Raw genomic sequence first — 13,550 nt, forward strand, 5'->3', positions numbered from 1 at the left:
CGGAAAAGTAAAGGTAAAAGTTCTTTACGGCCGTGTATCGAAGAGTAGATCATTTTAAATACTGTTCGAACAGTAGTATATTTTAAATACTGTTCGATACACGACCGTGAACAACTTTCCCGCCTCATATTCGCCAGAAAAGTTCCTCGCGGCCTAGTGTTGAAATAGTTTATTTTCGGCCTAAAAACGAAATATACTATTCTACGTCCGTGAAACGCTGCTTTACGGCCGGAATGACAAAAATATCATATTTACATTTTTCAAACAATTGTTTGCATCAGTGTTTTGAATATCGATATTTTTGGCGCGATTCTGCATGGAACGATTTTTATCGATTCAAGATATCGATACTTCTGTCAGTATTGACTATTCGTATTTAAGCTGCAGTGTTTACGAAGAAGCAAAGAGGATAATGGAGCGACTGCATGGAGCTGTCACCAATTCCACCGAGAAAATTAATATCAAGCAATACTTCGAGGATTTCAGCAAGCTATTGACACCTGTGGAGTACGGGAACTTGAACGAGATCTTCTTCGAAAAGAAACAGCTCGGATTGCTGAAGGAAACCTGCAGGTTAGCGAAGGCATATTAACCTTTACACCGAACTCCCGGTCTGTGGGACTGCTATCAAAACTTTCAGTCTGTAACTATTGATAAATGTAAGAAAAAAATTTCAAACTCCCAGTAGCTTTCTATTTCATCGTTCCAATCGATACAGAATGTTCTCAATTTTTTTCGCCTCGATAAATCCATGAAATCACAAATATTTCTTCTAATTTATTCACTGAGGGAATCGATAAAAAAATAATTAGCACCAACTTTTAACTTTAACTTTTAACGTTATTTATTACAAGAAACATACTTCTTACAAATACTCATTGCCCGAGGGCCTTCAGCCTAGAATATACTGCCGAAAAAATTTAATAGAAAAACCTATCGAATTCGTTACAAAATTCTATTGAATTTCTATTGAACCGTTCTATTAGTTTTTGGCCGTTCTATTGAAATGTTCAATAGAAAATATTTAGTAGAAAAAGTCAATAGAATTCAATTTTTCTATATAACTTATTCTATTGAGATATTTTCTATAGAATTTCCTCGGCTCAAATTTTCCAAGTTTTTTCGTTTGATTTTCTTGATGAGAAGAAAAGAAAAATAGAAAGCAAAAAACTTAGAAAATTTGAGTCGAGCAAATTCTGTAGAAAATATATGAAAAGACTAAGTTATGTAGAAAAATCGAATTCTGTTAATTTTTCTATTGAACATGTCAATAGAATCAGCCAAAAACTAATAGAAAGTTTAATAGAAATTTAATAGACTTTTCTAACGAATTCGATAGGTTTTCCTATTAAATTTTTTCGTGCGTGTACACTTCTTCTGTACCGTATGAAATTATCTCTATTAGGAACTGTGTTCATGTGATTCAATGTTAATTTAATATTGATGGTAATTAGCACCAATTATTCATAACGAATGCCATTTTTTGTTAGTTGTATAATTGCAGATTAACAGTCAAGGTTTATGTGAAAAAATGTTCATAACAAATATTTGAGTGCGAAGAAAAATGAAATAAAATTAGTAAAAGATTACACTCATATGTTTTGCGCCCTCTGTTCAACCCTTCTATCATTTAACCCTTCCTTATTTGACCTTTCCCACTTTTAGTCCTCATTTGAAGCATCAGCTACAAAAAGCATTGATTCATTCGCTCAAACAAACGGCAAATGCGATCCAGACGAAATAGCGGTCTGACAAACCATGGGGTCCTATTCTAAAAAGAACATACACTTAAAGTCGATAACTATCGATATCTCGCAAGTCTGTCACGCTTATTCCTCCTTGAATGAGGGATTCAATGTAAAAGTTAGTTCGATCATCGCTTGAGGCTTTTTTTCATTCGTCAAAGATTATTATTGATGTTTGTTGCAGTATAGATCACTTAGGCTTCGCAGGAGAGCCAGTGCCCTCGAAGAGCGAGAAGGATGCTGCTGAGAAAGCTGCCAACATTCCAGAGGACACGGAACTGGAGACTCTCCGGGAGTTGATGAAAAAATACAAAAGCCGGGAGGGGAAGAAGAACGAGGGCTATATTAAATATCAGCGGGAAATACCAATTGTAAGTGGTAATCATCAACTTTCATTTGATCTCAATAGTTACGCAGAGAAACGAATGGACAATGACATTTTTGTTATGAATAAGTATAGTAATTATTGCTAATAAATTAGCAAATAGAAAAATATATTTCTCTTGAGTTCCTAGGGGGTTGAAACGTTCAATTTAATCAAAACTCCATAAGAGGCCGTGTATAAGACTGATTTTGTTTATTTAATTTCTCGATATCTATAAGTTCTAAAATTTTAAAATTGTCACCAATGTTCACCATCTGTCTAATACTATTAATTTAAAAAATTATAACTTTGTTGGTGAGTGTCAATTTTCAAGGTCATCGCCAAATTCACTTGGCACCCTTAACTCTGGGTTTTGGTCTATCAAGGAGGTTTTGATTCTAGGAACCCAAAAGTTTTGATTTGTAGAACGAATATTTTCTATTGTATATTATAAAAACGAGAGAGAATGTCCAATTACACTAGATTTATTCGAATTCTTCTGAAAATAAGTGTCAATTTCACTTATTCCCAGGGTTTATACTGAAATTCAGAGATTTTTTTTTGGAAACTAGAAATTATTCTGTTTCTCTGGGATATCGACTCATCCTGAGGGTAATTAAAGAAAACGTTTGGGGGTAATGGCTTTTCTGTCATTGTCTCGTTTTAAAATGACTCGTTCGCTAGAAATGATGAAGAATTACTTTAGGATTTGCTTCCAATCGTGAAATTATTTATTTTTATTTTCAACGGAATTCGTTGCAAGTCCGAGGACTTGCAACTGGCTATCGACCGAGGGCCTTCAGCCAGGTATTTCCAAAGTAGTATAGACATTAGAAAACCGAGTGGAAATATAGTTATAGGTTGACAATAAGAAAATAGATAGTAAGAAAAATCGTGAAATTATTTGTGTGATTTTCTCCAATGAGACAATCGAGCCTGAATTCACTCAAAACATGATTTTTATGATGTATTTTTTATTTCAGAGGTATGAAACATCAGATAAAATTAAAGAGGGAGCAGTACCAGGGCAGGATATTTTCGTATCCATTCGGGTTTATAAGCCCTACTCATCTGATTCTTCTTGCGAGGCAAAGCTCAGATTATCTTCGTTAATTGTGATGTTGGGGAATCAGACATTGGACAAATTACGAGATAAAATTAATTGTATCTCGGATCTTACGATTGCTGAGGAGATCAGTGAAGATCCTCGTGGCGGGGACAGAGGAGTTGCCAACAGGGTAATGAATAATCGCTGATGATTACAGCCTATTTCATTATTTCCAGTGATTCTTTTTCTAGAATTTTTTTTTGTCTTTTCAATTATTCAAATCAATTGTATCAATGTAATAATTAATTTGAATGATTACTTAGTATTTTCCACTCATTTTAAATTTTTGTTGATTAAATTTAATTTTTTAGAAGAATTTTCTCATTTTTCGAAACGATTCTAGTGAATTGAATGCAGAACAAGAATTAATTGTTTTTTTTTCCGTGCATTTCAGGACATTTACAAGTCGGGATTCTTTTTCATTGAAGAAATATTCTACAATGACATGAGGAACGAGACGAACATGGATAACAGTGCTGTGATAAGAAAGTGGGCGGAAGCCAAGGGGATGGGGAAATTCGGAATAGCGAGGATGGAGGACACACGAGTGGACTCACTCGCCGTGAGGTTTGGATATCCCTGGGTCTATCAACACCAGGGCACCTGTGAGCATCTGATTGTCTTCAGTGATGCCAGGTATAGGAATATTGCCAACTACTATAAGATTATCGAGATGTACAACATGAGGGAAATATATTATCGATTCTGCAATCGACTTACACCGAGAAAAAAAATTATTTTTGCCAAATATCCATTTACTTGAGAGAAGTATTTTTTTTTCACTACTGTATTTCTCCATTGGCGTCAATCTCAGGCAATCCTCATTAGGTTTCAATTATGTCAATTATATTGCTCTAGAAGATGATCATGTTAGTTATGACTTTGAGCTAACTCCTTCAATAATTATCAACATTAAAAAATTGATCGAAATCCTTCCCTCTAGGAAATAAGGAATTTAGGAAGAATGAAAAATCATTACAGGAGTTCATCCAAGGTCGTGTGGGACATAGTCATCCTCTAGAGCAATATGATTTTCATAATTGAAACCTAATCAGGCTCGCCTGAGAATGACTCGATTGGAGAGATACGATTTTTTAAAAATAAATACTTCTCTCAAGTAAATGAATATTTGGCAAAAATAATTTTTTTTCTCAGTGTAATGACCGGGATAATTGGTAACTTTGAGAAATTCAGCAATTGAAATTGTTTAATTATCTGGTTAATAAATGAGTTTAAGGCAAAAAAATCCGCCTTTGTTGTGGGAAATTACAGTCTTTGCAGAAAGTTCTCTTGACCTTTTCCTCTATAGCCACTCAATAATGGGACAATTTCGAAATCAGTAAAGATATCTTGATGAATTGAGTTTCATTCATTCACTCTGTCGGTTAACGGTGTTATTTATTTATTTATGTTTACCCATCAGTCTGAAAATTATAGAATTTTCTTCGAACATGAAAAAAAATCGTTTTTGTGAAAGTGAAGAAACATTTTTAGCGAAATAATTACCAAATTAACGAGCAATATTATTTTTACCGCAGATTGGTACATCCAGATGATGATCTTGATATTTCCCACTACCCTAAGATTGAACGAGTGAAACCCACGAGGTTTCACCTCTGCATGCTCTGCAATGCTCGCCCAGTCCACTGGATAGTGACGGAGAGTGACCGAGTGCCTCACGACCCCTGCTACTTCTGTGAACAATGTTTCATGTCATTCAATTACATCGATGGAAGGAAACTGGGGACTTTCAAGGCGTATCGGTACCCCTACGACCCGGTAATCTCCAAGAGTTGCGTTGAAGAGTCTACACAGAAGGAGGAAGATTCAGATTCACAATAATTATAATAAATTTCCGGTAAAAAATGTGAAAACTCAATTTTTATCGACGAATTTTCAAATTTTAATTTTTCGGTTGATTCTGGCATTCAGTACTATTGGCCGATTTTCAATGAATATCTCGGAATCTGAGGGAGGTAGCAAAGTTTTTGTCATAAACTTTTTTATAGAGAAAATTGAGTGCTACAAAAAAGGTCTTCACGAAAAATTCGTTATCTCCTCGAGATTCGGAGATATTCCTCGAAAACTCAACTACGAGCAGACTCAACTATTTTGTATGCCCCGAATCCAATTAGAAAAGAATTACACTTATCGAAAAATTGAACGAGTGTAATACTAACTCGGTAGATCCTTTCGTTTTTGGAAGCGATAAAACTAAAAAAACTCAAAATATGAGACCTGTTCTTGAAAAACTGCAGTATTATGATTTAATATTACAAAATAATTTATACAGCGTTAACGATGAACAAAAATGTAAATACCATAGTCTAAGACATCCCCACCGACAGTGTAAATAACTCATATGTAAGATTTCTAAACATTAAATGAATAAGAATGAAAATAAATAAATTAAAAAAATCGTTTACGGAAATTTCCGAAATAAAACAGTCTGTAGGCCTTGAATACTGCACTTTGATTGGCTCAAATCCGAGGGAATGAAATAATCTATAGAAATTCCTCAGCACAATTTTTTCATGTTTTTTTTTCATTTTATTTTCATTTTTGTCTCAACAAAACTTGGACATTTAGGCCGACGAATTCGTACAGGAACAATCCCAATAGAATAAGTTGTATAGAAAGTTGACCATATTTACCGATTTCCTCTATACAATTTATATTCAACATTTCTGATTCTGTCCAATTTTTTAATACAATTGGCGAAAAATTAATAGAATCTCCCATAGACATTTTCTAAACAATTTTATTATTCTACACAATTTTTATAGAAAAACTATAAATTTTTTTAAAAAGTTAAAACAATTAGTCAAAGTTAAAAGTTAAGTTTTTAATAAATTTTTTAATAAAGTTTTCCTCTGATTTTTTTTCACACGTCAAAAACGTCATTTACACGCTTTTTCATGTTAATTGCATAATTAACCAGAATGTGCACTAATTTTCCCATCTATTCTTTTTAAACTGGTTATTGTCACTCGATAATGAAGGGCTCCTGGTTCGAGGTTCTCAATAATTCCACTTTGCGTCGCTCCAGTTGACAAAATGGTGGAAATTTGGCGGTAAAATAAGCACCCAACACATGTAGAGAAAAATGGAGCCGAGCGGAAAGTGTGGTTTTGTTATTTTCCCGAGTGATTTGTTGTGAAAAAATCCAAACAAATATCCGTTCTTACTCTTATAGTTTCGCAAGATTCTAGTAGTTTTAATGAAGTGAATGGGTGAATTTCCAGTTAAACTACTTATTAAATTGTGCCATCAGGATAGTTTTGGGAGTTCTAAATGAGGTACTGAGAAAAACATCCAAACAAATATCCAGTCTTACTCTCAGTTTCACAAGATTCTATGAATTTTAATGAAGTGAATGGGTGAATTTCCAGTTGAACTACTCATTAAATTGTGCCGTCAGGATAGTTTTGGGAGTTGTAAATGAGGAGCTGGGTCATTAATGTAATGACAACATGTATGAAAAAATTCTATAAGATTTTCTATAGCATATCCTATAGGAAATCCTATGGAGAATTCGAACATATCGTACAGGATTTTCCAGATAGGATTTCCTATAGGATTCTTTATCAGATTTTTCCTATTGTAGTTTTTATAGGATTTTCTACAGGATTTGATATGAGATTTTCAACAGGATTTCTTATCAAACTTAGGGGTGTGAGAGTCAAAAGTGTCGTGCGGGAATCATTTAAGGGGTCTCCTCAGTAATTTTCGCCACAAAACGACAATGTGCTAGCGAATTGAATATGTAATATAATAATCAAAAATGGTAAAAGGAAAATTATAAAAAAAACTCTGAGTAATTTTATCGTTTCATTCGTTTTCAATTAATCATTCGAATTTCTGCTTATACACGGGCTTTAAGAACGAAATTTTGTCCCTTACCCCTCACCCTGTTGACAATGTGCTAGCCAACAAAGGAAGCGATATTTATTTATATTAAACTCTCAAAAATAAGGGAATGAAGTCTCATCGAGTTTTGCCAGTAATTTGTTGATTAAATTAACGATAAAAATAATTGGCGTGATGTCTGTCACTATCCAACGCACGCCATGTTTGATGTTTCGTCTCTCTCGAAAATAACCTCACTAACTTAACCATTTTACGCTCCACTCACCCGCGCGCCAATCGCCGTTTTGCCCTACTGAGGAGACCCCTTAAGGATCTATCACACCCTTGTCGCTAAAATTCACGTTTTTTCAATTTTTCTGGTGAATTATTGATCGGATTGATGTGAAAAAATATACCGTTTTTGAGTTACATCATTACTTAATGACTCACGAAATTTCATGATCGTGCAATCATTTTCCTGCGTTTTTTCTAAAGCTTTTCGGAAATTCACAAAACTAGACGAATTGCAGGAAAATGATTCCACTACCATAAAACTTCGTGAGTCAGCCAATGATGATAAAACGCAAAAACGGTATATTATTTCGCGTCAATCCGATCAATAATTTGCCAAAAAAAAGAACAAAAAAGAGAATTTTGGCCGAAAGGGTGCAGTACATCTTTAACTGTAATATGGGGGTCATATAGGGGTCATTGGATGACAATATGAGGGTCATATGGGAATCGTATTAGGGTCACCCCCATATGTCCCTATGTGACCCTCATATGGCTTTTATATGACCCACATATGACTCTTATAGACGCCCATATGACTCCCAAATGATCCCCATATGACGTCCATATGATCCTCATTCTGACCCTCATGACCCTAAATTTTATAGGAAATCCTATCGAAAATCAGCTGTGTGAACTTGGAGTCGAAGTTTGATAAATCGATTTTTTTTCTTATAGTATCGATTGTACTCAGTGAGTACCTGAACGTACCACATTCATTTTCGTATGTACCCCGCATCCCTAGACGTAAGGGGTGCGGAAAAAATCGTGCAGCATCGGAAATGAAGGTACGGAAAAAAATTTCATGAGCAAGGATTCAGCATGGATAGTACTTGTATGTACTATATTTTTCCATTTCATTTATCAACCCCTTCAATACTTTACCCGCTTCTAAAATCTTAAATGTATGAAGGACGTCAGGAAAACATACAGATAGCTTCTAAATCGTTAGTACTCGTTTGTACCAACGAAAATTATTCATTATTATTATTATTATTATTATTCTAATCAAATCACCTGATTCCATTTTTATCAACCGTAAAATCATCGTAATGGATTCCATATGTAGTTCGTGAAGTTTTGATGTGGGTACGTCTCATCTTCCGTATTTCCACTCCCATCGCAGTACAAACGGAACAATTTACTGTACATGATAATGAGACCAAGTACAAACCATTGAGAGCTTCAAAAACAGTCGTAGATTATTCAGAAAAATGATACAAACGTTTTTCTGAATTTTTCCGAGATAATCGCGAAAAACGAAATCGCCAAAAAAAATTAATTTAATTTATCTGGTATAGGGTGTAGGAAGTGGAAAAACGCAATTCTGAGCCGTCCATCTGCCTATAGGGAACCCAAATTTCCTCAGGAATCGAATGGAATAGGTTTTAAGGCTCTATCTCTCATAGTTTCCGAGATAATCGCGAAAAACGAAATCGCCAATAAAAAAATTTAATTTATCTCTTATAGGGTGTAGGATGTGGACAAAAACGCAATTCTGACCCATCCATCTGCCTATACGGAACCCAAATTTCCTCAGGAATCGAATGGAATTGGTTTTAAGGCTCTATCTCTCATAGTTTCCGAGATAATCGCGAAAAACGAAATGGTAAAAAAAAATTAATTTAATTTATTTTTATAGGGTGTAGGAAGTAGAAAAACGGAATTCTGAACCGTCCATCTGCCTGTAGGGAACCCAAATTTTCTCAGGAATCGAATGGAATAGGCTTTAAGGCTCTATCTCTCATAGTTTCCGAGATAAACGCGAAAAACGAAATGGTAAAAAAAAATTAATTTAATTTATTTTTATAGGGTGTAGGAAGTAGAAAAACGGAATTCTGAGCCGTCCATCTTCCTATAGGAAACCCAAAATTGGTTTTAAGGCTCTATTTCTCATAGTTTCCGAGATAAACGCGAAAAACGAAATGGTAAAAAAAAATTAATTTAATTTATTTTTATAGGGTGTAGGAAGTAGAAAAACGGAATTCTGAGCCGTCCATCTGCCTATACGGAACCCAAATTTTCTCAGGAATCGAATGGAATAGGTCTTAAGGCTCTATCTCCCATAGTTTCCGAGATAAACGCGAAAAACCGAAATGGCAAAAAAAAAATTAATTTAATTTATCTCTTATAGGGTGTAGGATGTGGAAAAACGTAATTCTGAGCCGTCCATCTGCCTATACGGAACCCAAATTTCCTCAGGAATCGAATGGAATAGGTTTTAAGGCTGTATCTCTCATAGTTTGCGAGATAATCGCGAAAAACGAAATCGCCAAAAAAAAAAAATTTAATTTATCTCTTATAAGGTGTAGGATGTGGAAAAACGTAATTCTGAGCCGTCCATCTGCCTATACGGAACCCAAATTTCCTCAGGAATCGAATGGAATAGGTTTTAAGGCTGTATCTCTCATAGTTTGCGAGATAATCGCGAAAAACGAAATCGCCAAAAAAAAAAAATTTAATTTATCTCTTATAAGGTGTAGGATGTGGAAAAACGTAATTCTGAGCCGTCCATCTGCCTATACGGAACCCAAATTTCCTCAGGAATCGAATGGAATAGGTTTTAAGGCTGTATCTCTCATAGTTTGCGAGATAATCGCGAAAAACGAAATCGCCAAAAAAAAAAAATTTAATTTATCTCTTATAAGGTGTAGGATGTGGAAAAACGTAATTCTGAGCCGTCCATCTGCCTATACGGAACCCAAATTTCCTCAGGAATCGAATGGAATAGGTTTTAAGGCTGTATCTCTCATAGTTTGCGAGATAATCGCGAAAAACGAAATCGCCAAAAAAAAAAAATTTAATTTATCTCTTATAAGGTGTAGGATGTGGAAAAACGTAATTCTGAGCCGTCCATCTGCCTATACGGAACCCAAATTTCCTCAGGAATCGAATGGAATAGGTTTTAAGGCTGTATCTCTCATAGTTTGCGAGATAATCGCGAAAAACGAAATCGCCAAAAAAAAAAAATTTAATTTATCTCTTATAAGGTGTAGGATGTGGAAAAACGTAATTCTGAGCCGTCCATCTGCCTATACGGAACCCAAATTTCCTCAGGAATCGAATGGAATAGGTTTTAAGGCTGTATCTCTCATAGTTTGCGAGATAATCGCGAAAAACGAAATCGCCAAAAAAAAAAAATTTAATTTATCTCTTATAAGGTGTAGGATGTGGAAAAACGTAATTCTGAGCCGTCCATCTGCCTATACGGAACCCAAATTTCCTCAGGAATCGAATGGAATAGGTTTTAAGGCTGTATCTCTCATAGTTTGCGAGATAATCGCGAAAAACGAAATCGCCAAAAAAAAAAAATTTAATTTATCTCTTATAAGGTGTAGGATGTGGAAAAACGTAATTCTGAGCCGTCCATCTGCCTATACGGAACCCAAATTTCCTCAGGAATCGAATGGAATAGGTTTTAAGGCTGTATCTCTCATAGTTTGCGAGATAATCGCGAAAAACGAAATCGCCAAAAAAAAAAAATTTAATTTATCTCTTATAAGGTGTAGGATGTGGAAAAACGTAATTCTGAGCCGTCCATCTGCCTATACGGAACCCAAATTTCCTCAGGAATCGAATGGAATAGGTTTTAAGGCTGTATCTCTCATAGTTTGCGAGATAATCGCGAAAAACGAAATCGCCAAAAAAAAAAAATTTAATTTATCTCTTATAAGGTGTAGGATGTGGAAAAACGTAATTCTGAGCCGTCCATCTGCCTATACGGAACCCAAATTTCCTCAGGAATCGAATGGAATAGGTTTTAAGGCTGTATCTCTCATAGTTTGCGAGATAATCGCGAAAAACGAAATCGCCAAAAAAAAAAAATTTAATTTATCTCTTATAAGGTGTAGGATGTGGAAAAACGTAATTCTGAGCCGTCCATCTGCCTATACGGAACCCAAATTTCCTCAGGAATCGAATGGAATAGGTTTTAAGGCTGTATCTCTCATAGTTTGCGAGATAATCGCGAAAAACGAAATCGCCAAAAAAAAAAAATTTAATTTATCTCTTATAAGGTGTAGGATGTGGAAAAACGTAATTCTGAGCCGTCCATCTGCCTATACGGAACCCAAATTTCCTCAGGAATCGAATGGAATAGGTTTTAAGGCTGTATCTCTCATAGTTTGCGAGATAATCGCGAAAAACGAAATCGCCAAAAAAAAAAAATTTAATTTATCTCTTATAAGGTGTAGGATGTGGAAAAACGTAATTCTGAGCCGTCCATCTGCCTATACGGAACCCAAATTTCCTCAGGAATCGAATGGAATAGGTTTTAAGGCTGTATCTCTCATAGTTTGCGAGATAATCGCGAAAAACGAAATCGCCAAAAAAAAAAAATTTAATTTATCTCTTATAAGGTGTAGGATGTGGAAAAACGTAATTCTGAGCCGTCCATCTGCCTATACGGAACCCAAATTTCCTCAGGAATCGAATGGAATAGGTTTTAAGGCTGTATCTCTCATAGTTTGCGAGATAATCGCGAAAAACGAAATCGCCAAAAAAAAAAAATTTAATTTATCTCTTATAAGGTGTAGGATGTGGAAAAACGTAATTCTGAGCCGTCCATCTGCCTATACGGAACCCAAATTTCCTCAGGAATCGAATGGAATAGGTTTTAAGGCTGTATCTCTCATAGTTTGCGAGATAATCGCGAAAAACGAAATCGCCAAAAAAAAAAAATTTAATTTATCTCTTATAAGGTGTAGGATGTGGAAAAACGTAATTCTGAGCCGTCCATCTGCCTATACGGAACCCAAATTTCCTCAGGAATCGAATGGAATAGGTTTTAAGGCTGTATCTCTCATAGTTTGCGAGATAATCGCGAAAAACGAAATCGCAAAAAAAAATTAATTTAATTCATTTTAAAAAATTAATTTAATTTATCTGGTATAGGGTGTAGGAAGTGGAAACACGCAATTCTGAGCCGTCCACCAATAAAACCGCTGAGTNATGAATAATTTTCGTTGGTACAAACGGGTACTAACGATTTAGAAGCTATCTGTATGTTTTCCTGACGTCCTTCATACATTTAAGATTTTAGAAGCGGGTAAAGTATTGAAGGGGTTGATAAATGAAATGGAAAAATATAGTATATACAAGTACTATCCATGCTGAATCCTTGCTCATGAAAATTTTTTCCGTACCTTCATTTCCGACGCTGCACGATTTTTCCCGCACCTCTTACGTCTAGGGGTGCGGGGTACAAATGAAAATGAATGTAGTACATTCAGGTACTCACTGAGTACAATCGATACTATAAGAAAGACAATCGATTTATCAAACTTCGACTCCAAGTTCACACAGCTTCCAAAAATCTTATAGGATATCCTATAGCAAATCCTATCTGAAAAATCCTATAGGAAATGTTTGAATTCTCCATAGGATTTCCTATGGGAAATTGTTCACACATGAAACTATCATGGAATTGTTCACACATGAAACTATCATTGTTGATTAATTGCAGAATATTCCTATCAAACGTACATTTAATAATTAGCGCAAGTGATTAAATTGAATGATTGGAGAGTAATCGACCAGAATGGAGTACATAAAACGAAAAAAATATACAGTAAATGTTGCGAATGAAAGTCTGAAGGAAGCTTACCCCCACGATGTTCAACTGTACCATTACGTACCCGTGGGTCTCGTCAACTTCACCGAATTCAAAGAGCTGGGGATGGAAAGAAGGGAGATCCTCAAGATGATCGAGTTGATCATGAACAGGACAGACGTCAAGACTGTTGAAGAGCGCAAGGCTGCACTGACAGCTGCTCTGAGAAAGGATGGTTATCATCATGCGACGAAGTTGTTGAATGGCGCTGGCTGTGCTTCACACACTGATGTGGAGCTGGAGGCGAGACGAAGGGATGCTATTTCTCACATGATTGCTAGGGTTGCCTACTCACAAACTCCTGAGTTCAAGCGGTGGTTCATTACTATGGAGGCTGAGTACATGAAACTCAGGCTGTCTTCGCTGAATAAAGAGGGAATGACTCAACTGTTTGCTATCAATAATTTCCAGTATGAGATTGTAAGATCTGAGAACATTTTTAATATTTTGCTTCCAATTGGAAACATTGTAATCGTTGAAATTCAAGTTTTGGATTTTTTGTGTTATACCAACTGTTTATGGTAAGGGGGCATCCATAAATCACGTGGTCCAATTTTGGCTCATTTGTGACCCTCTCCCCCC

At 35.4% G+C, this 13,550-nt stretch overlaps 2 protein-coding genes across 2 annotated transcripts in view; both read left to right on the top strand.

Annotated features, from left to right (window-relative positions):
• Positions 1 to 334: 334 nt before the first annotated feature.
• LOC107036188 (snRNA-activating protein complex subunit 3) lies at positions 335 to 5,636 on the top strand. The gene is made up of 5 exons (XM_015253959.2): positions 335 to 573; positions 1,930 to 2,116; positions 3,093 to 3,347; positions 3,612 to 3,853; positions 4,756 to 5,636. The coding sequence occupies exons 1-5, from the start codon at positions 413 to 415 to the stop codon at positions 5,057 to 5,059; spliced, it is 1,149 nt and encodes a 382-aa protein (XP_015109445.2). The 5' UTR covers positions 335 to 412; the 3' UTR covers positions 5,060 to 5,636.
• Positions 5,637 to 6,318: 682 nt separating this feature from the next.
• The window catches only part of LOC107036187 (DNA primase large subunit), a 16,060-nt gene continuing 8,828 nt past the window's right edge, over positions 6,319 to 13,550 (top strand). The window contains exons 1-2 of the mRNA XM_015253958.1: positions 6,319 to 6,679; positions 12,822 to 13,388. Coding sequence (XP_015109444.1) covers positions 12,897 to 13,388 — 492 coding nt within the window. The 5' untranslated portion in view covers positions 6,319 to 6,679; positions 12,822 to 12,896. The remainder of the gene's footprint in view (positions 6,680 to 12,821; positions 13,389 to 13,550) is intronic.

The sequence above is a fragment of the Diachasma alloeum genome, unplaced genomic scaffold (assembly GCF_001412515.2).
Source record: "Diachasma alloeum isolate Michigan unplaced genomic scaffold, Dall2.0 Dall_scaffold_00206, whole genome shotgun sequence".
Taxonomy (NCBI): domain Eukaryota; kingdom Metazoa; phylum Arthropoda; class Insecta; order Hymenoptera; family Braconidae; genus Diachasma; species Diachasma alloeum.

Coding starts and splice junctions, on each gene's coding strand:
- LOC107036188 (XM_015253959.2), top strand. CDS start 413: ATGGAGCGACTGCATGGAGCTGTCACCAATTCCACCGAGAAAATTAAT. Junction 2,117..3,092: donor ATCAGCGGGAAATACCAATT/GTAAGTGGTAAT, acceptor TTTTTATTTCAG/AGGTATGAAACATCAGATAA. Junction 3,348..3,611: donor ACAGAGGAGTTGCCAACAGG/GTAATGAATAAT, acceptor CGTGCATTTCAG/GACATTTACAAGTCGGGATT.